This window comes from Numida meleagris, chromosome 1 (assembly GCF_002078875.1).
Source record: "Numida meleagris isolate 19003 breed g44 Domestic line chromosome 1, NumMel1.0, whole genome shotgun sequence".
In the NCBI taxonomy this organism is placed as follows: Eukaryota; Metazoa; Chordata; class Aves; order Galliformes; family Numididae; genus Numida; species Numida meleagris.
The window spans coordinates 34,383,587-34,409,711 of record NC_034409.1 but is presented as its reverse complement, the minus strand read 5'-3'; the positions used below and the strand labels follow the sequence as shown (position 1 = coordinate 34,409,711).

The following is a 26,125-nucleotide window of genomic DNA, read 5'->3' as shown; positions in this document are numbered from 1 at the left end:
GCTCCTACCTGCGGCTCCTGCGGAGGCCGCCAGCGCCAGGACGAGTGCGGAGAGGAGCGGCGGCGGCGGCGGCGCAGCGCGCATGAGGAGAGGCCCGAGGGAGCGGCGGCGGCGGTTCCCCCCCCCCTCCGCCCCCCGGGATAGCGGGGACGGGCCCGCCGCCCAGGGAGGCATGACGGGAAATTCCTGGGCACCGGCGGCCAACGCCAAATATGAGCACGGCGCGGGCGCCCCGGCTCCGCAGCGCCGAGCTCCCGCTTTGCGGCGGGGCCCTGCGCGGAGCCCCCTCGGCCCACGCACGCGTCCCCGCAGCCCCAGGCTGAAAGCCAGGCCTCCAGGGAGAGAGGCGCCCACAGATGTACGACGTCAGACGCGTGTAAAAAACCCTAATAAACCTTTAATTCGAGTCTGGTTGGCAGAGCGTTGGTTTTTACAGGACAGGGTGACAAATTACAGCAAACATCTGATTCCTCTCAAATGTTCGGTATTATACACGTCCCCCTCCCTCAGGCAGGAAGGGACATTGGTCAACTTAACAGTTTAAGGTAAAAGAAGCTGCATAATAGTACATATTACATTAATAATGTACAGTGTTTACAAGAAGTATATTTCAGAAGCAAGATGGACGCGGCTGCATCAAGAGGCGACCTTTGAAAATGCCACAACTATTTTTACATTCATTCTTGCAACAGGTCACAAGATGGGTCACTAAGGTCAGGTTAACAAGTCACTGATGCACATCGATACAACGCCATTAGTTTATATACATATATATAGTACATATACATGTATATTATACATATATGTATATAGGAAAACTCATCGAAATCTACCAGACCTGGCACAATTCACTTACCCGTCAAAAATATGTACTTGTCGTCGGTAAGCGGAATTCTGCGCGGCTGATTATATATTATATATACTCATTCATTAGCATCTGAGACATAAAACTGAGGATTTAAAATTTCTCGGTTAACAAACTCTCCAATAATAAACATGGTGCCCACAAAAGCACGAAGGTAAGGCACAATAGGATTTCTGTTGCAGAATAGTGTGCATCATGTTTACTTAACCGTAAGAAAAACGTGCATTATTTGTGCAAGTCCATGCTGCAAATCCGTCGTATCTACAAAGTAAAGTGAGTTTCAGTCATTTCTTTGGACTGGTGTGCTTCCAGCCCCAGCCCCTGTGGGATATTCACCTAGGTGCTCAGCTAAAATCATGGTAGGAGCGGGGATTAGAGGAGCCAATAGTCTTAGATTTGCAGCTACGCTTCTCAGCAACAATCCTGCAGTTCTAGGCAAAATTTTGCCAAGTTTACAAACTTGCAATCACACAATTTACTGGCAGCAGTACTTCTAGCGTGCGTCAGCCAAAATTGCTGCAGGGAAGTGAGCACCTTTCAACGTTTTAGAAGGTAACTGGTCCATCGCTTAATCCCAAATGGTATTTTGTCACAGCCCTGGCAATCATCATAATAAATACAGCTTTTCACAAAATACTTTTCCAGTATCTGCCAATTGTGTCTTTATTGCTCGCAAATTTGAATTCATTACAATTGGTATCAGACCTCTCACACAAAATCATAAGGTATTTTAATATAAAACCTATAAAAGATATTTAACCTGTATCTAACACTTCAAGGTATTTGGCCTCTTGTCATGGTGCAGCCAAACCCATATAAAACGTCAGGTTTTGAATAAAATAGGAAGCTTATTCACTGCTTCGACGCAGACATCCTCACAGAACAAAACCAGTTTTGCCACCACCAGCATTTACATTTATATACAAAACCCAGCACATCCGCATTCAGCTCGTTTTCCCTCACACTGATACGCAACCACTAATGCCAGATTAACTTCCCCCATACCCTAGCTGCAGAAAATTATTATTTTACGGCAAGAAAAAAAAAAACAACTAATATTGAATGGAAAAAAATACTTTTTTTTCTTTTTTTTCTTTTTTTTTTTTTTTAAACTTATTCACCATCGGGAACTGTAGGTTGTTTGTTACAAAATACCCACGAGATTATTTCACAGGAAACTATGGAAATACAGGAAGTCGTCGTTTCTCCATGCTTTTGTATTATCAAAAACACGTCTTGGTGCAAAAATACAGTCACCACATCTGAAAATGTTTAACGAATTCGGTATTCCACATGCAAAATTAAATGCATTGCTTTAACGTAGCCCCGGAAAACTTCCTGAAGCAATTTCTTTTTTCCTGTCAGCTCAGTATTACTGCCTCACTGCTAAGTCCCTTTGGAAACAAGATCTCTGGAACGTTCAAACTTTTATTTAAATCATTAAAGTATTACATACAAAAAGCACTAAAAAAGGAAGACGGCAGCCAAACAGGAATATTCCTGTTGCAAGTAACAGTCCTGGCGGTTGTAGAAAGTCTCCTCAGGAACTTCCCTGAGAATTAGTTGTGCCTGTCCGAAGACGGAGGTGTGACATAGAGTTCATGTGTTTGTTTGATGGCTTTAGTGGAGTGTTGCAGGTAAGAGCCTGGGGGAAACGATGATGGTATCGATCTAGCCGCAGGTATTTTACTGTTACCAGCTTTCCTGTAAGGCAAAGAAATCCAAAAACAAAAGCCCTCTAGTTTACGATTATGACATTTTGCCTCAGGATGTAGCAAACAAACCCAAACTTTTTCTTTACACTGAAATTAGCTTACCAGGTGATAAGGGCTACTAAGAAGACACCTTTTGTATCTAAAGCATTGAGCTGTAATAAAACACCTGGTCACTTAAAAGGACTCCAACCGCAACCATCTTCTGCCATTTCTACCCACATTTTGTCATGAACCCCGATTTCTTACCATCAAACCAAGAGCCATGTAATGCCTTAAAAGCCTTCCCTGCATACTCTGGAGACAGACACTTGACGTATACACAACCCTGCATTAAGAGAGAGTTTTTGTTAAAGTCCAGCTGACAAAGAGAAACAAATTATTAAGATGTTACTGGAAAGACACTCGCCTCACGTGAGTTTTTGTCCACAGCAATATGAACAATTCCATCGTTATCACTGCATTTCTCCAAGATTGCTTCTTGAATTGCTAGATGCCAGTGATCACCTATTTCCCTAAGCAAATAATAAAAGACTGAATTAAGCATGTCTACTTTTGAGAAGTTAACAAAAGTTGACACAGGAACAAAAGTGTTAATAGCTCTAGCAACATGAAAGAACACTAGCTGGAAGTATACGGATTATGATTCAGTAGTTTTTACAAAAAGGCACGTTCTCCCTCATCCCCATGTTCCATGCTTTGGTTTGCACTACCGAAATGTCTCAAAGTCCACCAACTACAACCATTTTGGGATTTATCTGAAAGATATACTCAAGGGGGCATTTAATGCATTCCAACTGCTAACAGGTATTTAGTCCATAGATCTGATTACAGCAGTTCAAAGCGTAACTCTTCAAATTGCATATCGCATAATGCCAGGTCGTTAGCATCCTTTATTTCCCTCTACAGATGCTTTCCTCTTGCATTATGCTACTTAGACATACCCTCTGTACATCTTGGATTGATTACTTAGAGCTGAGATCAAGAACTTGGAAAAAGTACAAAACTACATTTTAAGACGTAGCTACTTGCAACACATTTGGAATAAAAACTGAAGTTTTCAGCTTTCTCCATTCAAAACTAAAAATTGTTCCATCGCATGACAAACAGGCATTCAGTCTGACATTTGGAAAACCCTTCAGACAACAAAGGAAGTTTCCTTTGGCTGTGAAGTGCATGATATTGAAGTTCAAAATCCCTTAGGGCAAAATTTTCTATGCACACACATGCATGGTAAGTATATCTCTTCAGAAAGGAATACCAAATTTAGAGAGCTTCTCAGCATCTACCGTGTCAACAGCCACACAAGTTTTAGTTATATTACTCATCTTCCTCCTCTGAGATGAAAGGCAGAAGTAAAACATTTTATATTGCTCCTGATTAAAGAAACTACTTGGACCTACGGGTAGGCATTAAGAACATTCAGAAGTGGAATCAAACCTGAAAAATCCACTTGTTACAGAATTGAAGTCTTTTCTTCAATGGTACCTCCTGTCACTTCCAACCACTATTCCCCAACCTCTTCAGAATTACTTGCACAGAACTGCTTATCTGAAGGCTAATGTAAAATCTACTCATATTTAGTCCATGGAGAGTAAACATCCTCCTGTCACACTCTCAATAATCTCATCCTTGCCAGCTGAGTGGTTTCTTTAGGATTCGACACAATCTTCTGGCATTTGAGACTGATTCAGTACTTCAAGCTATCAAATGGTCACGTAAATTGGGTCCCAGGGTCTGCTTCAGAAAATTCAATCCTACAGACCAAAAGGAACAATCCATACTTTGGGTGTTGCAGCCTGCTATCACCACCTTCCCATCTAAAGCTGCAAGCAATCATAAATTCATCATCCCACACCTACTCAGACAGGCTGGCTGTTGTTCCACGGAGGACACTGCTCAGCTGTTCCTACTGCAGTGGAAAAAGAATATGGGAAGACAACAACATACAGGCCTCTGCCACTTTCTTCATCACCTCCACCAGCAACCACAGAGCAATATTAAATATCAGGCTTCAGCAAGCTGAAGGAGCTTCTTAGCTACTCAGACACCATTCATCACTGAAATGGCTGTTCCCTTCCCCAAACAAAGCATCAGGTCGTACTTGTTCCATAAGGTACAGACAAAACATGCCAACTGAGCTCCAGAAATAGAAGTTATTAAAATCTGATTCAAATTTTGGCAGGCTTCTCATGAAGTAGTATTTTGTCGTTAAGATTAACCGATCTTTACATATAGCGCTAGAGAACACAAAACGCATGTATTTTTTTCTGAAGGTGCTGCAGGCTATCTCACCCTAATAAGATAAATCTAAGCAGAGGGAAAACAATTTCAACAGCCTTAATACATCCTCAAGCCTACCTGAATGGCCTTTGCACGAACAATGAATCTACTCTTTCAATAATGCTATCAAAAGCTTTGAGAAATTTTCCCTAAGTAAAGCCAAAATTCTTGAAATATCTACCTTCTTCCTTATTTAGGATAAAAATCGGAAAACACATACAACTTAAAACCCTGCAAAAACTAGGAGACATGTCCTACTCAGACTGAAAGACAAAGTGTTTTTATACAGGGTCTCCTTCCCCAATGATAACAGTTTGAACAACATTATTTTCAAAGTAATAACATGCCGTGCTTAGAATGTTAGGGAAATAAAGTAATTTAAAGTTTCAAAAGCCTGGAAATCTTGCCTTGGGTGCATTCCCTCCCAGCTCAGGACTCACATCCAAGGGGTCAGATTTTTCTAAAGCACACTGTTATCTGCAGAAAGTCAGCTACCACAAGGAGAGATGATATTGTTATAAGTAGGCAATCATCTTTTCCGCTGGTTTACTGTAAACCAAACATTCTTTTTCCCAAATACTGCAAGTCACTCCATAGTGCTGTATTGCAGTACTCTGAAGCGCTCATTTCCTGTTTGGAAATTTAAGCATATTATTAGTCTACTCTGCTTACTGTGTTTTGCAGACCTGGGACATGAAACATTAACAGTTGTCAACAAACTCAGAATTGCCGTAATGAAACAGGCCCCTCACGAAAGGGAAGACTTGCCCTTCCATGATCCTGCATGTACAGCCCCATCAGCTAGCACCGTGATTCTTGCAGGAACACTACATATGTTTTAGGAACCCTTCTCATCACTGTTTTAGTGGTAGATGCAGAAAAACAAAAACTGTTTATCCAAATGATGCCTAGACTGCTATTTCCAAGGACAATTCTGTGTCTGGCATAGTAAATGCCCAGGACATAAAATTATGATTTGTTTTGACTCTAAGTCAGCTGCTGTGGTTTGAGGGTTCACAATGTCCAGGATAAGTTTTCTGACTTTAGACAGTGGAAAGATAATTACTGACTCTATCAGCACCGATAAAATACAAATTAACCAGCATATTTTCCAGATGATTCTCAGTTCAGGACAGAAGACCACTATTACGGATGGCTTCTTCTATCAGCTACTGGCATACTGTTGAAGCATACTCAAATCATTTCTAGTTAGCATGTAATAGCATGACCTAAAGAGCAGCTAAAAACTTATTCTGTTAAACACATCTTGCAGCCTTTGCAAATGTCTCATGTGGAATCAAAAAATATTTGCAAACCTAACCAGACACGCACTGGTATATTCTGTGTTTCTGCAGGTCGGAAGGCATTCAGCTCTTCCAGAATGGAATAAGAACACTGCCCTTCTTCCTCCTTTGATGTAAGCAGTTGATAAAGTATTTCTTCTTGCACTGAGGGTTTGTTGCTGTTTATTTTTTAAGTCAATCCAAGGGCGTGAAAAAAGTACTCCCTTGAGCAACAGGCCTCTGCAAGACAGCTTATGGAAAACGAATGGGCTGGAAGGTACAAAATGAAATTAGATCAGGTATCCCACTAGGACTATAAACCATCAGTTCAGTAATGAAAGACAATGCTCAAAAGAAAAGGTCTAAAAAAAAAAAAAAAAGAATGTATTAGATAGAAGTTGCAGTATCCAAATAGCTGAATGGCCACAGATGCTATTGAAACACCGAAAGAGTACAACTCCTAGTTCATAAAACTTGTTGACTGGGTCAGTACTAGAAACAAGTCCACAGAAAAAGGCATCCCTACCTGAGAAGGGTGTTTTCAAAGAAACATCTCAGTTACCAGTTCCATTACCAGTATAGCTACTAATACAGTATAACAGTAAACGTTACACTGAAGCTTCAGGAATGAATTTCAGCGCTATCGGGACCAATCAATGGTTCATACTCTCCTTCATAGCAAGGACAGCAAGGACATTGATCTCACCCAAAATTCTCATCAAATCTCATCTTTTGTCCCATCCTCCTAGAAAAGGATCTATCAATCTGCCTCAAGAACAATGTCTTGCTGAAGCTATGAAAGAAGCAACAGCTGGGGTCTCTGCCCATGACGATCATCGAGCCTTAAAGCCAATGAGAAACAGTTTTTAGAGTAGTTCTCTATGCTAGGAATAACACTGTCCTCAGCTACTATAGCTGACAGCTTTCTAGTTAATAAGGTAAGAAAGTAAAGTAATGAAGAATGGCTGGAAGTGAAACAAAATTGAATATATGTATCTGAAGTTAGCAACCACTTCTCTCTATGCTCCACTGTCCTCTCCTACTTCTACTCCCTATTATCAGGGGTTTTTGTCTTGCACTCAGCTTTCCACATTCTTCAGTCCCAACTAGCAAGTCAATTTTACTCTAAAGCAGCACAGCATCTTCAGTTTTTCCTTACGTAATAGCATCAAAAGTCACTTCAAAGAGGTTACTGAAGTCCTTGCACTGCACTGAACAAAGATTAGAAAGGTGTACCCGACAGAACCAATGTCTTAATTCCCTGTCTAAGTCCCCAGCCCCTAACATGATCTAGTCCACATCAAGGATAGTAGGTGAAGCTTTAAAAGACTTACAAACATTTAATTATTCTGCCTTAACACTTGGCACATGAATAAGTTTGGAACTTATATCTGAGCATTAGAAGACAGTACTTGGCAAAAATTTACTTAAAAACCTTTCAAAAAACCCATCTGCTTAGCTAAGCAGTCACATTGCCATAAGATAATGAATGCTTTTAATTCAGCATTTCAAATGCAAACCATGCAACTTCTACCACGGTCTAAATGCTTCAAAATACTTAATACTTGAAAAATCTGCAGTCTTTTAGGTTTAGGCCCCAGAAGTCTTTCCTGTCATTTGAAAGGATTGAACAGTTACAGAATCAGTTAATGGAGAAGGATAAGTCATTGCTCCAAAAAGCATGATTAAACTCCTCACTCTTGAATAAATAACCCAAAGACAAAAAGTGGGACAATGAAGGACAGAAGACAGACAGTAAAATTGTCTTTCCATAGATGCCAGAGACAGATCTTGTACAACTGGCCTGCTTCTTTCAAGGTATGCACGTTTACTCACTTCTTCCAAACCCTTCTCAGAGGACAAAAGTGGACCCTTTCAAATGAATACTGAAATACAGAGAGAACAGTTTTTACTTACATAACAGGGTCAAACATATTGCGAATCTTCAGACACGGTGTCAAGCTGTTTGGCGGTGAATTTCTTCTATCTAGATGAAATGCTAAACAAATGAATTTAATAGTATTTATTGACATGCACAATATTATCTAGTTAACCACTCTATTCATAAAAAACAGAATACTTTCACCCACAGTGTGAAAAGGCTTCACACAAATTAAGTTTCCTCGGTCTTTCACTGCAGTAAGGAAAATGTATCATACCAACAACTGATTTTTTTACATACAGAACTTCCAGATTTAAAGAGATAATGCTCTCTTATGTTCAGGACATAGTAAATGGAAGGAATTAAGGGTATTTAAAAATATCTTACAGTTGAAAAGTGTTGGTACTGTGTCTCTGAAAAGATAGATATTCTAAGAATCTGGATCAAGTTTTTGGAGCTGCAGGTTAACACACAGTTTCAACTACCTAATAAATTAATGTCCCTTTCCACTTCTGGGGCATTCTGTTGTCCATTTGACTAAGAAACATGGAGACTGAAACATCCATCTGTGTTGCAGTAACAACTGCCAAGGATGGAGCTTTTGTAAGCCTAGATGCTCTATACCTGTCATCAGAAACTTGAAAAAAAAAATGAAATGAAATGCACCAGAAGACGTAACAGATGCAAGAAAAAAGGAAATTAAAAATAACAAGAGCATTTCTTTCAGCGATGAACAGTCCCATTAAATATTTATGTGAACTTCTAAAATAAATATCTTCTTCCTAAAGTTCCCAAATTCTCCATTTGGGAGTCACAGCAGAAGATTGCATCATAAGAAAAGGAATAAAGGAGCCCTCTAGATTCAGCTAAGGCAGTCCCACGTCATGAGAAGGGCCGGTGATGTGCATATCCTGGCAAAACAACTTCCAACGCCTGAAAGAAGCTTCACTTTGAAGATTTGGAGATGAGCAGAGGCAAGAGTTTAAAGATCAAAACTCTCAGCAAGACGAAATGATGTTCCAAGCTGAGGCTACTGCTTCTCCTTTTCATTCCCTACTTTGTAGATTCAAGATGCTACATTCCAAGTGTTACAAGGCCAAGTTCTGGGCTGCAGCGCTTGGTACTACTGACCTTTTAAAATCTTCCAAGTACATCCAAGACATATCAACATTATTGTTCTTCTGTAACTGATCAAAACAAAACCCTGTTGGCAGTCACACAGAATATACTGCACGTCAAAGAAAAGCATTAACCATGAGAAAGTACCTGCAGATACAGCAAAAACTAGTTCTTGGAGAAATTTGAGGTTAGAAAGGAAAAAAGCATACAGTTACGATCTGTAAGTTACAAGAAGTGGCCTCTGAATCTAAAATTAAACCTACCGCAAGTTCCTCAAATAATTTAAACTGTTCTTATCAGAACATACAAGCACGCTGTCCAAGTAACCAACAACTTTAACAGTTGTCCAGTTTTTCTTGGGAATGGATTTCTCACTATGCTGGTGACACTGCATCCATCTCTGAGCTGCCTACAGCTTAAGGACAAGTCCTTTTTCAATAGCACATGGTTTTGTAAAGTTTTTTGCCCCAGGTTGAAAATTATACATAGGGTATACAACAAAACTTTACAGAACTAAGCAACACTAAAAAATTAATGGACTTACCTTACTCATGTATGTTGGCTCCAGCAGTTCAAGGGAGGGTGAAATGTCACCAGCATATTGTACACTGGGGCACAAGACCATACTGGAGAAGGTGATCTGGGGTGGCCTAGTCATGGATCGGGACCTGAAAAGGCGTGGGGTTGAGGAAATTATGTGCTGATTGTTAATAGCTAGTTTTATTCAGCACATTCTTTCATTCCAATGATAAAGAATGGTAAGATTATTTGCAGAAACTGTAGGCACGCTGGATCAACATTTCTAAAAAGCTACTTCTGAACTAAAAAAAAATAAAATACAGTCATTTAAGAAGGCAGCTACACCAGTAAGCTGTGCAAAATAACAAAAAAAATAAAGTGCTATGTATGTATCTCCACTAACACAATCTCTGCCTGCTCCAATTTCTAATAATCTTTCAGTCAAAAGACTAAGAGGATTTCAGGTGCTTGCAAAGATGACTTCAGTCAGAGCAGAACACCAGCTCTGGTGCAAAACTGATCTGCTACCAACTTTATGTAAGCTCATAGTAGCAAAACAGATGTGCTTGGAGCAGCATGGTATGCGGAAATAAAGACGAATTCTGCTTTTTCTAAAAGTGCTTCAAAGTCACCGTAAGTTAAAAGGAAGTTTTTCAACACAGATGTAGTCTCTTATGCATAAGGGGAAAATACAACTATGGAAATCACTGAGGTACAAAATAACTGCTACCACAGTAATAAGAATTGAAGTGTAATACCAGCAATCAGACCAAAAGGAAGGCTAGTGAAGAAGCAGGCAAGGAAAAAAGAAATCATACTGTATCTCAACAACAAAATTCAAAGCAGTGCAGTAAACAGATGTCTCTTCAACTTCATTCCACATCTATAACCATTAATTTTATCCCTTCCCTACAAAAGAGCAAGTTTAAATTAATAGATAACAAAGCTATTCAGATTACAGTACTGATTATTTAAAACTACACTGATATGGAACATACCAAATACTTCCACAACAGCAGAGCTCCTCAGAATATGAGCATGTGCAAGCATTCTTATAGGACAAGTCTAAACTAAACGTCCCAATTGCTATTTCTTTTCCTAGGTCTCAGCAATTAGGATTACAAGATGAGAGCAAAAAGATGGATATGATATGAGAAAGTGGAAGCACAACTTTGCATCGTAAAATCACTGAAAGTTATTTTAGGACTTTGACATCTCCTTCTTTGGGACTAGGGAGCACTTTTAAGAAAATCCAGTGACACTGTACCTCAGTCACATTGCATTCTGTTACTTTAAACTGAATATGACAACATCATTCCTCACTCAATCATCAACAGTCAAAAGGGAGCGTTTTCAACAACCCCTGCAGCACTGTGACTGAAATGGGTCTATGATGGAAAAGTGGCTCCTACACAAACTTCAAAATGAACACCAGTTGTGGCACAGCTTCGATACCTCTTAATTCACTATGTGTTACTGCAAAAGAGATTACCCACCATCTCTACCATGAGTTACAAAACAGCGCAACAGATCTTTAGATTTGATGCACTCGATGAGACTGAAGACTCATCCAATACAGCTAACTGTATTTCTGACAAACAGATTTATTCATGTTAAGCCATAGATAAGTAATTTATCAAATTCTAGCCTTTCTTACCAAAGCAGGAGAAAAAAAGAAAACGCTTTGTTGAAATTCTATACTTAAACAGTCACACAACACACAAGGTTTGCCAGTAGACAGAAAATATACTGAAGTCAAAATACTACTACATGCTAGTAAGAAAGGAGACTCGGGTTGACCTGGGTTTTAATAGAGTTAAGTTAAGCTACAGAAGGAATGGAAAGCTACATGGGAAGCAAACTGCATTTTACCACAAACAAAGAATATTTTCCAGTTTTCTTGCAGTACTTATGTTGAGCCTTTTCAACATGGAGAAAGGACTGTATTCTTAGAAATGGGGGAGGAAGGCTATCACTCACTCAATGTAACAGATTAGCTTGCATGCTGCAGGATGAAATATCATCCTAGACATGGTACTTCAGAGAACCTTCTTATCTTCAGAGCTTTAAAGGAACTTTAGCTACCACTTAGTTTAACTTCTTTGGAGCTCATCGTACATATTTTTCTTTACAGATCCAGTTACTGAAGACATGACAGGACAATAGCATCTCTTCATTCAAAAGCAAGCTAAACACGCTGAAAAAAAATATTCTTTCACTCCTTTAATTAAATTATACATTGACCTGAACAAGATTATTTTTGAATTGACAATATCTTGTTCATTATTTTCATTGAGCTTACCTACCCACTCTTCTTTTGACAGATATATTAACCATTTATCCAGTAGATGATACTTCAAATTAAGGAGACCAGATTTGATTCTGATGCAATTAAAAAATCCCCAACTACTGCCTGTCAAAGCGCAGGCTGCATCCTGCGGGACTAAACAAAATGCCACAACACTAGAACTCTGGATGCTTGCATAGATACAACAGAACCCAGATCTTCATGCTCACTACAGCTCCTGTACTTAAAATGCACGGTGTCATACAGCAATAACCTACTACTATGAAGTGACAAGTCAAAAGGATTTCTTCTTCAAGTGCATGTACTCTAGGTACTGTGCTCTGCTACAGAGCTGTACCAGATTTCAAAATTTAAAAAAATAAAACGTGGTGTTGAAATTATTTACAAGATTCCAAATCCAGAATTCATTCTGCTTCTGTATGTATTGAGTTTGTTGAGGATTTACCAACCTGAAGAGCATTTAAAATAGTCTCCAGTCTGATTTATGAACATCTACCTTCAAACTTTAGAACACAAGTACAAACTTATTCTACTTATTTGTATTTCCAGAAACAACAGCAGTGACATATACATAATTGTTAATATCAGGAAAAGACCTTCAGATGTGAAGACTGCCTGCTAAATGGATGTACTAAAATGTACAGAGCCCAAACAAGTTTGCTACTTCAACAACTCCCAAGCTCTTCTGTTATAGCTAAAGTATACAATTTCAATTTTTCAAATACCTCTGCTGAACTACAAACATAGCACGAACCAGGAAAATAGCTGTTGAAAGAAGCGAAACAGGATAGCTGTTAATATATCCTATGCAGTAATAAAAAGCATACGGGAACCCTACCACGTAAATATAACATGAGGCTAAAAGCCACAGCTTACAAGCAGAGTAAACCTATAGTATGCTGAAGTCAATATTAGATGTTCACATTTTCATGATACTTACTAGAAGCTACAACTGTAGTTTTCTAAAAAGTTTTGGAAGCTACAAATCTGTTGGAGATTTACATGAGTATTTCATGTAGCAAAGCAACACCTGAGCTATCACAACTGAGAAGTCTTCCATATGAAGGAAAAAACATAATGATTTCTGGTACAAGACAGAACATTATCAAGTTACTTACATTGAGGTCAAATCTAACAAGAAAAGCTGTGAACAAATGAGTGGGAAATGAGAAGTGCCAGAACTTGACTGTGTTTCACAGCCTGTATTGAAGAATAAGCAACAAAAGATTCAGCACTGTAGTGTACATAGCCTGCAGAAGCTACATTCACTTTAAATACCTGAAACCCAGTCATGACAGTATTATGGAGAATAGGCAAGGGACTGATGTAACATTCACCATTGCTGCAACTTTACCTAAAGCACTCACACATTCCTACAGGATGTTATTGGAGGCGGGGGGGGAAGGAAGCTCCGCAATTCTCAGAAAGTTACTACTCACATTTTACTAAAATTTTGAGAAACTGTAATAATGTAACATAGTTGTCACAGAAGATTATGTTACCACTATTTCAAGACAGCAACTGCAGAACCTTAAGCCTGCAGTACTGACAAAGTTAGAAGAAACAACACCTCATTTCCAATGAATGATTAAAAATGAGAAGTGTAATGCTAAAACCAATGGCATAACTTTGTGAAGTATATTATTATATCCCAACATAACATATCACATGGACAAGCAAGAATTGGATTCCAAGACCACAAAGACCCTATCAAATAACATGCACACCTCTCCAAATACTTGGCTTTACTGATGGGAGAGAATTGCTTGGTTTTGCTTTGAACTTCAAAAAGCAAAATTTAAGACTCAAGGGCTGAATGCATACACATGCGCTAGCTGGGACAAAAATCAAGATGCCAGCACTCCTTTTATTCAGGCGATCAGGCCTGCTACAGTTAAGCGTGCCAGGCCACAAACAAGCCTTTTCTGTCTGGAAAGGAAATAATCACATGGGAAGAAATCACTTCAAGCTATATCCTCTATATGTAGGGAACAATAAAAATATTGTTTCTTACAAATAAGAACATAGACCAATAAAAGGAAACTGACATAAGCCAATTAGTATTTGCATTAGTTAAACTAAGTCCAAAATAAGCATACTCCAGACGAACATGTTAGAGCATAGCTGCTTTTTAGTAGGAATTGTTTTTGTTTGCTTAAGTGGGACCAAGAAGGGAAGAAAATCTGTTTGGTTTTTAACAAAGCTTCTTTCAACATCTACTTCAATGCGTGACTCAACCTTGGTAACATCCAATTAACAAAAGTAAACTGAACTAAAAACTGGAGAAGCAGCAGCAGCTTCCTCTTCCCTCACCAGCAAAATAAGCCATATTATCACCTGATAAACTAGGATCCTGTAGAGTTTACATCAGTCACACTGATGAAAGAATACAGCGTTCCAGAAGAATATAACGCAAGACACTAATTTTAAAGAGTCTCAAGATTTAAACTGAAAAAGACCTAATATTAAACGTTTACCTTTGTCACTTAGATTTTGATCGAAACGATCACTTACACTGCAGACCAAAATTCAAGAATTAAATCTTACATTTTCCTTTGACTAAAATTGAAAAAAATGAAGCTCACCAAGAACGGAAGAACAATGAGATGATGACCACTGCAGACCCAATGGATTTCCTGCCACTTGGCTCCAAGACAAAGTTGAAATGCCAGACTGCTGCAGAAGTCACATATGACAACAGCCTCCTCAATTAAAGCAAATACTTTGCTGCACCAGAGAGCTTAAAAGAATGAATGCACAGTGTAAACAGACACAAAGGAAACACTACTAGGAGATGCCTCAAATCCACACACTGCCAATTGAGAAGACTTCTATCCCGGCAGATTCCTCATCAAAATAAGCATGCAGCTCTTCCAAACTCTGATTTAAAGTACGTGGCTAATAACAAGACATTCAGGTCTACAGGCTCTGGTTTATGGGATGTCAGGTAGAAACAACTGCATTAATTCCAACAAGTATAAGGGATATGAGAATTCAACCAACTAAAGGAGTGCTTTTTTTGTGAGGAAATTAGCTGATGTAGTCACCAAGCCACTCTCAATGATATCTGAAAAGCCATGGCAATCAGGGGAAATCCCCAGTGACTCAAAAAAAGGCAACATCACACCCATTTTTAAGAAAGGTAAACAGGATGACCTCTGTCAGTCTCACCTCTGCGCTGGGAAAGATCATGAAGCAGATGCCCCTGGAAGCTATGCTAAGGCACATGAAGACAGCAAGGTGATACAGGGGAACCAGCATGGCTTCACCAGGAGCAAATCCTGCTTCAATAACATAGTGGCCTCCTATGATGGTGTGACTGCATCAGCGGACAAGGGAAGAGCCACTGATATCATCTATCTGGACTTCAGTAAGGCCTTTGACACAGTATCGCACAACATCCTTCTCTCCAAATTGGAATGGTATGGATTTGATGGGTGGACTGTTCAATGGATGAAGAACTCGCTGCAGGATCAAGTCCAGAGAGTGGTGGTCCATGGCTCAATGTCTGGATGGAGATCAGTCATGAGTGGTGTTCCCCAGGGGTCAGTGCTGGGACTGATATTAATATCTTCATCAGTGACACTGACAGTGGGGTCAAGTTCACCCCCAAGAAGTTTGCTGATGACACCAAGCTGTGGGGTGCAGTTGATATACATCTGGATGAGATGCATCCAGAGGGACCTAGACAGGCTTGAGCAGTGGGCGCAGGTGAACCTCATGAGGTTCAACAAAGACAAGTGCAAGGTCTTGCACCTGGGTTGAGGCAACTCTCACTGCCAATACAACCTTGGGAACGAAAGGATTGAGTGTAGTCCTGTCCAAAAAGACCTGAAGGTACTCGTGACTGGCAAGCTGGACATGACAGCAATGTGCCCTCGCAGCCCAGAAAGCCAACCATATCCTGGGCTGCATCAAAAGAAGTGCGACCAGCAGGTCGAGGGAGGTGATCCTGCTCCTCTACTCTGTGCTGGTGAGGCCTCACCTGGAGTACTGTCCAGATGTGGAGTTCTCAGTACAGGACAGACACAGACCTGTTGGAGTGCATGCAGAGGAGGGCCACAAAAATGATCCAAGGGATGGAACACCTCTCCTATGAGGACAGGCTGAGAGAACTGGGGCTGTTCAGCCTGGAGAAGAGAAGGCTGCAAGGCGACCTGACAGCAGCCTTTCAATATCTAAAGGGGAGCTACAGGAAAGAAGGGGACAGACTCTTTAGCAGGGTCTGTGGTAAAAGAACAAGGGGAAATGGCTTCAAGCTTAAAGACGGTAAATTTAGGTTGGATATAAGGAAAAAGTCTTTTACAGTGACAGTGGTGAGGAACCGGCTTCCCAAAGATACAGTGGACGCCCCATCCCTGGAAACTTTCAAGGTGAGGCTGGATCAGGCCCTGGGCAACCTGACCTAGCTGTGCATGTCCCTGTTCACTGCAAGGGAGTTGGACTAGATGGCCTTTAAACATCCCTTCCAACTCTAAGGATTCTATGATTCTTTGTTTGTGTGTTTAAATTCATGGGAAGGAACAAGTAACCCATTTTGGCTGTGTGCTCTTAGATATAATAGAAAAGCTTATTTGGTTTGAATGCTTCAAATAAGTAAATCCAGAATGACATGACAGAAAAATGGTGCAGACTTTGTAAAAACACTTAAAGATATAAGAGAAAGCAAGTCTTCCACTCTCATGTGACAGAATACTACTTAGAAGCTAGAAGAAAAAATTAAAACAATTATATTTGTAATACCTTGGCCTTGCCACACTTTTGCTGGTATTACTAAAACTTTGTCACATGCTGCAGAAGGCTGCATCCATTTCCAAACCAAGAACTCAGCACCACCTATTCTTCGTGTCTCTGTGCGAACTCTGGATTCATTTGCCGCTAGAAAGTCAACTGCTCTACTCCAGACTTTCCTCATTTTCCTCCTTGAAAAAAAAACCAAACAAGTACAATGTGAGCATTATAGTAATTTGCACAGATGACATAAATCATAGGAGGAATTCATGTTCATGTTTTTCCCTACCTTTATTGATAAGAATCTCCAAGAATATTATTCTATGTAATCTGCTGCTATTTAATTAGTTAATCAACCAATTTATAATTACTAAGCCATATGCTTTATTCCACGTAACAAAATGAAGTACATACAGTGGGTACATACCTGTCCTGAGCTGGTATTAGAGAATCACGCACGTGTAAAATAGGCATATAAGGCTGCAAGTCTTTATTTTCAGAACATGCCTCACTGTGACTTCTTAGAACGTCTAGAACACCAGGAAAAAAAACAACAGGTAAACATATTGTTCATATAAACATTAAGAAGAATATAAATTTTGGCTATGAACAGCTAATTTGAAATCCCTTTCCAATTTCAGTAATTTAAAAAAAAAAGTCTTGAGGTTTTGGGGTTTTGAAGCATTTTTACTCCCAACCATGCTGAAGGCAAACTGAGAAAACTAATTGTATGCACAGTGCCCCCAGGTACCACAAAGAACTCTGGAATAAGGCAAAAAGAGTTCTCACTTGATTGTTACTTTCAATTGTTTGCAAAGATGGCCACTTTTGGAAATAAAGTGCTTTCCCGCTACCCCAGCAAAACCTGACCGACAAACAAAAAGGTACGTTGAAGCAGAAAGGCAGAATTTCAGAACACGAACATGCGTTCTGTTTTGGTAACACAACTTTGCTCCAACCAACTAATTAAAAGGTTGCTTTTTCTATTATAAAACAATAAGGGTAGAAATGGTAGCTAACACATTTAGGCATATTGAATAAAGACAGTTGAAAAACAAAAGACGCAGAAAGCAGTATCGCCATACATCTAGTCAATGAACATCATATTTATATGTTCTCCAATACAGATAAAATACTGCCTTGTCAATAGGAATTTTTTATATGATGATGCACTACACAAATTTAAAGCTCCTTAGCAAAAATTTCTATGAAGCTTAAAGTGAAATTGAAAAAAAAAAAACAACCCAAACCAAGAAGCAGGCCTATTTCAGAAAACTGTAACAGCGTGAAAATAACTAAACAGATAGGAAACATAGTTGACTGAATTAAGGCCAGTAGTTTGAAAGCTTATGCAGAGGTGATACATATAGACCAGATACGAGACTCAAGAAAACATACCTATGATTTTTACCACCATATCATACATCTGCCTCGTTTCCTCTTCTTCTTTTGCCCAACGGTATTTCATGTAGTGCAAGACTCCCCAAACCACTGCTACACCTGCATCAAGATGTTTAATAGTCTTTAAACAGTATTAGAACATCGGTTATTTAACAAAGTTTACACCATACACTTAAGGAGTTGCTTGAATGACCCAACATTTTAAATTCACATTTCAAAGCTGGTGAAGTACACTGTACTTGCCAACAATATTTTTATATTTTACTAACGTTGCAACATTAACTCTTAAGCTTTGAGGAGTAGAAGCTTTTAAGAAAATGTTTTATTGTTTTAATAATGGCCTGGTTCCCAATTGCCATTATCGGCATTTGAAATTTAACCCATTTGTGAGGAAAAACAGTAAAAGAATTATCGTGGAAAAATTTGAAATCATCACAGAAGTTGAATAAACTCACGATTCAGAACATATTAAGATTTTAGAATTCACAATATTCACTAATTTAAGGATAAGCAACAGTTTAGATATATAGGTGAAAACTAATCAATTTGAACTGCTTCAGTTCAGCTACAGATTTGTATTTCTTGTCGTGACGTACAATGTACAACACCTTATCTCCTAGATTATCCCCAAAAAGGACAACCTAGTTAAGAAGGCCAACTGTGTAAGCTGAGAATAAAACATCTTATTTCTTCCATCTCAGACTGAGGGCACCACTACATCCATGGTCTCTTAACATGAACAAAAACAACACGCGTACAAACTGTAGTCACATAGTTTGCTTCAGGGACCAGTGATCACAAAGCAATGTTAACTGATAGACAAAGAGGCTGAGGGACATCATCACTTTAAGCCAAAATGGGTATTAATGACAATATATCCAATTTCTACACGATGGTTAATTTCTGAAAATGTGCTTCATATTAATCTCAAATACAGATGCGATGTAACACTAAGCGATTTGCTCAGTATGACTGATGAGATCAGCTGTTGGCCTGTACACTGACTTTTGCCTCCATCTTCCAATCCAACCCTCATATCCACTATTATCAGAAAGACAGCCATCTGGGACTGCTTGCCTTAGATTACTTTAGTTTGTCAGAAGGCTTGTGAAGGGCTCTTTTTAAAAAAAAAAAAACCTATAAAATTGTTAAGATACTGAGATTAATGACCTCCTGAATATTGAACACATGCATGAGATGAATTGTGCATCTTCAGACCTTTCCATGTGCCTGGTTAGAGATACTGAAATGTCTACATTCGGTTGGCCCTTATTGTTCTGCACTGTTTTCAGTATGGATAAGAATTAGATAAACTTGAGAGTACATGAAACTTAACTAGAGAACTATCAGAGATTAAATCTTACAGAAAAATTGGATACCTTTTCTATAACACAGACTTACAAGTAAGAACGTTTGGTGACAACCAAGTAATTAAACTTTTCCTAGAAGTGGAAATGTATCTACAGAAAAGATGATCTTCCTAAAGCTCCTTGAGTAACAGCAAAATAGTCTCAAAACATAGGTCACCATGTCTTTTTTCTCAAATCCATCCAATTTGGATTTTTTGAAACACCAAAGCGTTGCTTTGGCAGGGAAAAAGCCAAAGTTTGCAGAGAAGGGACCAGTTTAGCTGACTACAGCAGCAGATGCTAGCAAGTAATGCAAAAACACAGTGTGGTTCGAAGTGTAAAGCAGACAATGCTATAACCAGGATACTGACTGAAGTTCTAGGCTGTATGGCTGAATAAAAACTTAGTAAGTGTGCTGCTTTCTTGTGTTTACATAAGTACATGGGGAAAAGCTGTAATCAAAATAAACATTTTTGATAACTTACCTAAAAGCGGAATTGATAATCTATGAGTTACGCTAATAAATGCACGGCGAAAACGACACCTGAAAGACATCTTTGGACTTGTGGATTCCAGGTACTTCACGTCCGTCACATTAGTGACATCCATATCATTAGGGTCACTGCCAAGACACCTATTAAAACATATATCACATTTACAAAAGAGAATACATTCCATCAGAACACACTGCTATGAAATAAAGATCACTTACTTTATGCCAACATCTTCCCCACTATTCAATATCCACTGTAGTGCTGTGTTAAATACACTTTCATATTCTGGATCTATATTCTGTTAAAAGACAAATACGAATGAGTAACTTTCTAAATAACCAGAAAGTTATCCTGCCACAGTAAAATACATAGATACTGCACAGATTAGGCAATTTGCAGCAGCAGTCAACATTACGTGACTTTAATCTTGAATTTTCAGGTTTTGCATAGGTTTTCACATTGGCAAAGTGAATTCACACATGCTATGAGCAGCTATGGGACTTGCTAATATCCCTCACATAAAGGACTGTACAAGAAAGAAGTCAAGTCATCACCACCCTTCAACAATTCTAACTTATGTGGTAAAAATAAATTCAGCCACTAGGCGGTGCTCACTGAAAATCTATTTCAGAAATAAATCTAGTTATAAACCTAGCTGAAAATCTGTCCTATAAAAAGCAGCTCAGAGGTACTTTTTGTTTTGTTGGTTTTTTTTTTTAAGTCATTTTCCTCAAGCATCTTAACTGATTTTTTGCAAATAATCTTATGTTTGTAGTTCAAGAACAACATAAATATGTAAATTCCCATGTAGTTAAATTGCTTGTTATCAATTATTGTAGGAGGACATGCACTGCAATTTGAGCGAAGACAAGTCTCCATAGTTCACCTTACACGTCCTTTTGCAGAAAAAGGAAAGCAAAATAATGGAAGTTAATACTCTATTTGAACTGAAACTGTCCCAAACAATTTTTTATCTCCACCTTTTCTTTGGGTCTTGCATCAGAAGATAAGCCCTTACGAAAAAAAAAAAAAAAAAGAGGAACAGCAGCTAACTTATTTTCACCACGAGACAAAAAAAAGTTTACCACTGAACACTGACATTCTGCAGAGGAATTACATTCACAGCCCCAAAATGAGACATTGTAGAGTTCAATAGGTTTTGTACTAAGTGACAGATTTTTATACAAGCTTTGAGCTTGCAGCTAGAACAGTTACTAGAATAACCGTCATTCTTTTACTATAATAGAAATGCAAGTCCATTCATCACCTAGCATCAGTTTTTTCCTCCCATTGCTTTTTTCCATTTGCCACTCCCCTCCCCCAAAATCTATCTCCTCAAATGAAAATTGAGTAGCATGTGTTCAAGACATTAATTCTAAACATTTCCAATTAACATTCAATTCTAATCCAAATCTTACTCACTACATTAAAATGAAATCACACTGAAACAAAAACAGACCTTAGAACTTAAGATCTGTGTAAGTAAAAATAAGAACCAATGAAAAATATCACCATTACTTACTTTCAAATACGCAGCTGCCTCCTGGACGGAAAGGTTTCTTTGAACAGAGCTGCCACATTCATGCTTCCCTGGTAAAATTAAATTTATTTTCATCACACATATTGCTGCATTGTGTAAAATAAAATCACCTAAACACAATCTTATGGCTAATATAATCTACACAAGGAGGAGTAGCCAAATAACTCTCAAAAAAAAAACCAGGATGAAATATCAAAAAAACTGTCATAGCTAATACTATGTACAAATAACCTCAATACAACTTCATGTGATATCAGAAAGCATACTTCAATATTTACACTGAAATTAGAAAAAAGGGAGATGAAGAACAATCAGAAGAACATCACCATGAAACTCAGCGTCTGACTGGCTCAACGTCTTGTCAAATCATTTCCATTTACTCTGAAACAGGCGTTAGCTTTTACAGGGAGCACATTAGTTCTAGTTCGATCATATCCACAGCAGTACCTATGGCACTAGGACGTTACCACATCATAGGTTGCTCCAAGCTACTGCAGTGCTTCCTCACCTTCCTGCAGGCATACAACATACCAATATGCCCCCAAACGGCTGGTTTTACCATCTTCCTAATTCTTTCAGAAATTACACAGAAGCAGCCAGGAAATAAGGCACAGTCAGTTCGCAGCCACGTGCCATCTTCTTTCTCATTTACTTTTACTAAACCGAAGGAATCTGATTTATGCAAAAATAGATTTAGTGACAGTCACACCAACACAAAGTCTCACAGAAAAGCAAAACGTCTAACACCGGTTCTATCCACCGCTAGGCCATTATTTCTGGAAGAACTACAAGGGAGTAACAAGTCATTTCTTTCTTGACCTTTCTAAAAAAAGAAAAGTAACAAAATCTTGGTACCTATAAGCACACCAAAACAGTAAAAATGGAAAAACAACGCATCCAGCCTATCACTAACTCAAGGTTAGGCCTTACCCCTCTTGCACTCATACCCATCAATAATTCCCAAAGAGATAGCAAAGCAGAGCTAGGGAAGTTTATATTTTATACACATGTGAGATTCTTTAACTTTTGTTTACAGTCTCACCGATTATTTCAGATGAAACTACCCCGTGCAGTTGCTATCTTTAAAAGGTAGTCCAGTTAGTATTAACTATTTAGATTCAAGGTAATCCGACAAAATTAGCAAATACTACCACAACTTATGGGAAGCATTTCACACCTCGCTCACAGAAGGAAGCTCCAAAGAAATAAATGTTTTTATGAATCCAAAGTCCTTTGCAGACTGTTTTGTTTAATACACTTCAGATATGAAAGATACTACTTTAAAAGTTGCTTCACTTCACCAAATCTAAGATGTGTGCTAATTATCAAAGCTCATTAGGTCTGATGTGATAGCAAACCTACAGAGATCACCAGTGAAAATTCATAGCATTCTTGCCAAGAAAGAAGTTAGCACAAGAACTGGAGTTGTAAATTATTCTAGCATATAATTTAGGCAGACATTCTTTTTGTTCTGCATAAACCCTACTACCTGTGCATGTACATTTACAGCCATCAGTGATTTCATGTTTCAAGACTGGCAGACTTGGAAGAACTACGTATCTTACTCATACAGTCTCAAGTACAAGCATATTGTTTTAAACTTAGAATTTTTAGTTAAAAAAAAAAATCCCAAACTTACCTCCCTAGAAGCCCTACCTACAATCTTAGCCAGGTATTAGATTACACAGCATTAACATGTCTTACAGATACTACATACAAAAAAAACTTGAATGAATGAGTAAGACCTGAAGTCTTGGAGCATGTCAGTCATCATTTTAACAGAACAGCTTATGGGAGCAAGGGGATGAAGCTCTTCTGCTCAGTGGCTTGGGGGTTTGTTTTTGTTTTAAATAATAAGAAATAATAAAAAGGATGCAGTTAAAAAGAAAAAAAAACAGAACACCACAAAACAAGTGGAAGTCAAGATAGTGAAAAAGGCATTCCTAAAACAAGCTAGAGGATTCATTTCAGATTTTTACTCTAGTAATGCGCAATACTATGTCTTACACAAGTACAAAAGCTCCTTTAGATGCAGACTAGACTACTTAGCAATTGTAAAATTCTAATCTTATTTGCCTCCTTCCAGGAATGACATTTATGCAGTATGCAGCCAGCATGCCAACTTCACAGCTTCTTGTCTCATTTTTGGAAAGCCTGCAGACACTTTCTTCACTGCACTTTTCCTGACAATTTTTTTCTTTCCTAACTGAGCAAATTTACCACTTGAAAATGCTTTTGAGGCTCAGGCACTGACAATATCTAAGGCCCACCAGTTCAAATTACTCTCACGCAATCCCAGAAGAGAATAAATAAAAACCACTTCCATCTTGCCTCCCACTCTTGAAATTGTAAGATAATCAGTCATGTAGTTTCAGCCCTGTGCAAAAAGCTGTTGGAGATGCTGCTACTCATTCTAACACATCTACTGCTGAGAATCTGAAAGATTGCAGAAAGTTGGAAAATTCTTAAGTCAGGTAAATGTCCATTCTACTGCAAGCAGCAAGATATTCCTATATGCTATTTCAGCTACTGTTTTAGCTAATGGTTCTGCAAATGAGAGCTTACTTTGAATTGCTTTGGTGCAATTAGTAACCACTTGGCTTGGAAACCCAGTCTGATGCTCAGAGCAGAACAGTGAAGTGAGTAATCAAAGAGAAGTAAGAGCAGAACAAATGTGAGAGCAAGTATGAATGCCCAAACTCCCAAAGGCAAATTCAACTGTCTAACAATGTGGAAAACCAGAAATTGTTAAATGGCTTTTAAATCACTCTAAAAAAGAAAAATCAATAATCTAAAGGATTATTGAGAACTAAAGGTTAAGGAGTGTGACAGAACAGAGAGAGCTATCAGATACAGTAGCTAACACTTCAAATTAATGTTAAGGAACAGGTAGTGTTTTGCCGGGCCTTTCCTCCAGCCATGGATTTACCAGTGAGTCTCATTCCACCTGGAAGTCTAATTTACCTCACATCTCAAGGACCTGTACTGTCTTTTAGTGCAAAAGGAAACCATCCAAGTCTCACAGAATCATAGAATAGCCTGGGTTGAAAAGGACCTCAAAGATCATCTAGTTTCAACCCCCCTGCTGAGTGCAGGGTCACCAACCACTAGACCAGGCTGCTCAGAGCCACGTCCAGCCTGGCCTTGAATGCCTCCAGGGACGCAGCTTCCACAACCGGCCTGGGCAACCTGTTCCAGTGCGTCACCACCCTCTGCGTGAAAAAATTCCTCCTAGTATCTAACCTAAATCTCCCTTGTCTCAGTTGAAAACCATTCCCCCTTGTCCTATCGCCACAGACTCCTCTCTGGAGAATGCCAAGTCAAAGATGCCTCTCATTAAGTAAAAATCCTATGTGTACAAGGAAATAGAGGCATATCTATCAGGAGGTGCTTCTTTGGAGGATGGTGATTAGGCTTGTTCATTTTGTAAACTTAAGAATGGATCCAGTTATTGAAGACTCTCCACAAAAGACGAACATCCAGTAACTAATACACACACACACACACACACACACACACACACACACACACACACACACACACAAAGTATGCCAGAATGTTTTAGAATAAAGTGTTAGGCACTGAACTATACAATATCTATAAACCTTGCTGCTTTTAACAAAGGCAGAATGCAAGAACACAAATAAGAACGCAAAATTCAACCCACAACTGAATGAGTAGATTCTGCTTCTCCCTCTGGTTTCTTCTGAGGTAGGCATTACTCACCACAGAATTAGCAGACTAATATTTCTGAGAACAGTGATGCATTAAAGGCAATCTATTTTTATAGAGGATAATTAAATCATTTTACATAGTATCAGAGCACCGCAGAATAGAACAGCCATCTACCGTTGGAACATAGTATATTAAGTCAAATAAAAATAATGAAGATTACCATGACTCTTTGTTACTTAAAACAACTTTCAATGCATCATCTTTTATATTTAAAGCCCCATCATTTGCTCTCCAATTAAAGTTGACAAAGCAGGAAACACTAGCTCAATAAAAACATAAGAAGCTTAATTAAACAGAAGGCTAGAAACTAAATTCCAAAGTGATTATCTCCATTGCAATTAGAACACTGAATAAAGCTTAACAGAAGACACCAGTGGAAGTTTCCATCTCGCCTTTTTAATACTAACAGTAATAACATGAACAAATGATTCATAGTGAAGTATGAAATGAGAGACTTTTCCAAATATGCAACAGATCTGAAGAGAACCATTTTTACTAAAACTATCTTCTGCTACTTCTCTCTTTTGAGATGCTATGTATAAGATCAACGCTCTTAAACCCTGCATCTCTCTAGCAGCCCCCTGTGTTATACAACTTTTAAACAGCTTCCACCTGTTGCGTCAGGCCGTCATCACTGCAGGATTGAAAAACCGGATGGCAGACCTCTTCCTCTCACACCGTAAGGACAGCTGGCATTGAGGATAATTCATTGATCCTCAGACAGAAGCTAAGTCATTCTTCGGACTGCATGAAAGCTACTCTATTGAGCAACCAGGCAATCTTGCAATACGGTTTCAATGTGAGGACCATCCAGTAAGAAAGTATAGTTATATTTTTTTTTTAAAGTAAGCATTGAAGACTCTCCTGGCCAGAAACAGACTAACAGAGACTAATACACCTTGGA

At 38.7% G+C, this 26,125-nt stretch overlaps 2 protein-coding genes across 6 annotated transcripts in view; both read right to left on the bottom strand.

Moving 5' to 3' along the window:
• MSRB3 (methionine sulfoxide reductase B3) overlaps window positions 1-315 on the bottom strand; it is an 83,992-nt gene extending 83,677 nt beyond the window's left edge. For 2 of the 4 annotated variants that reach the window (XM_021385090.1, XM_021385094.1), the window contains exon 1: window positions 9-146. Coding sequence is in view for 1 of the 4 variants with exons in the window: in XM_021385089.1 (XP_021240764.1) it covers window positions 9-174 (166 nt within the window). In the remaining 3 variants the exon portion in view is untranslated. Of the gene's footprint in view, window positions 1-8 lie in introns of all 4 variants that reach the window. The other 2 variants (XM_021385089.1, XM_021385095.1) reach the window with 2 other exon arrangements.
• Window positions 378-26,125, bottom strand: part of LEMD3 (LEM domain containing 3) — a 50,483-nt gene continuing 24,735 nt past the window's right edge. The window contains exons 4-13 of one of the 2 annotated variants that reach the window (XM_021385088.1): window positions 21,469-21,536; window positions 20,165-20,244; window positions 19,938-20,086; window positions 18,101-18,202; window positions 17,130-17,232; window positions 16,715-16,893; window positions 8,061-8,142; window positions 2,987-3,092; window positions 2,827-2,905; window positions 378-2,569 (exon numbers count right to left, since the gene is read on the bottom strand). In XM_021385088.1, coding sequence (XP_021240763.1) covers window positions 2,406-2,569; window positions 2,827-2,905; window positions 2,987-3,092; window positions 8,061-8,142; window positions 16,715-16,893; window positions 17,130-17,232; window positions 18,101-18,202; window positions 19,938-20,086; window positions 20,165-20,244; window positions 21,469-21,536 — 1,112 coding nt within the window. In that variant the 3' untranslated portion in view covers window positions 378-2,405. Of the gene's footprint in view, window positions 2,570-2,826; window positions 2,906-2,986; window positions 3,093-8,060; window positions 8,143-9,688; window positions 9,813-16,714; window positions 16,894-17,129; window positions 17,233-18,100; window positions 18,203-19,937; window positions 20,087-20,164; window positions 20,245-21,468; window positions 21,537-26,125 lie in introns of those variants that run through there. The other variant, XR_002434599.1, reaches the window with a different exon arrangement.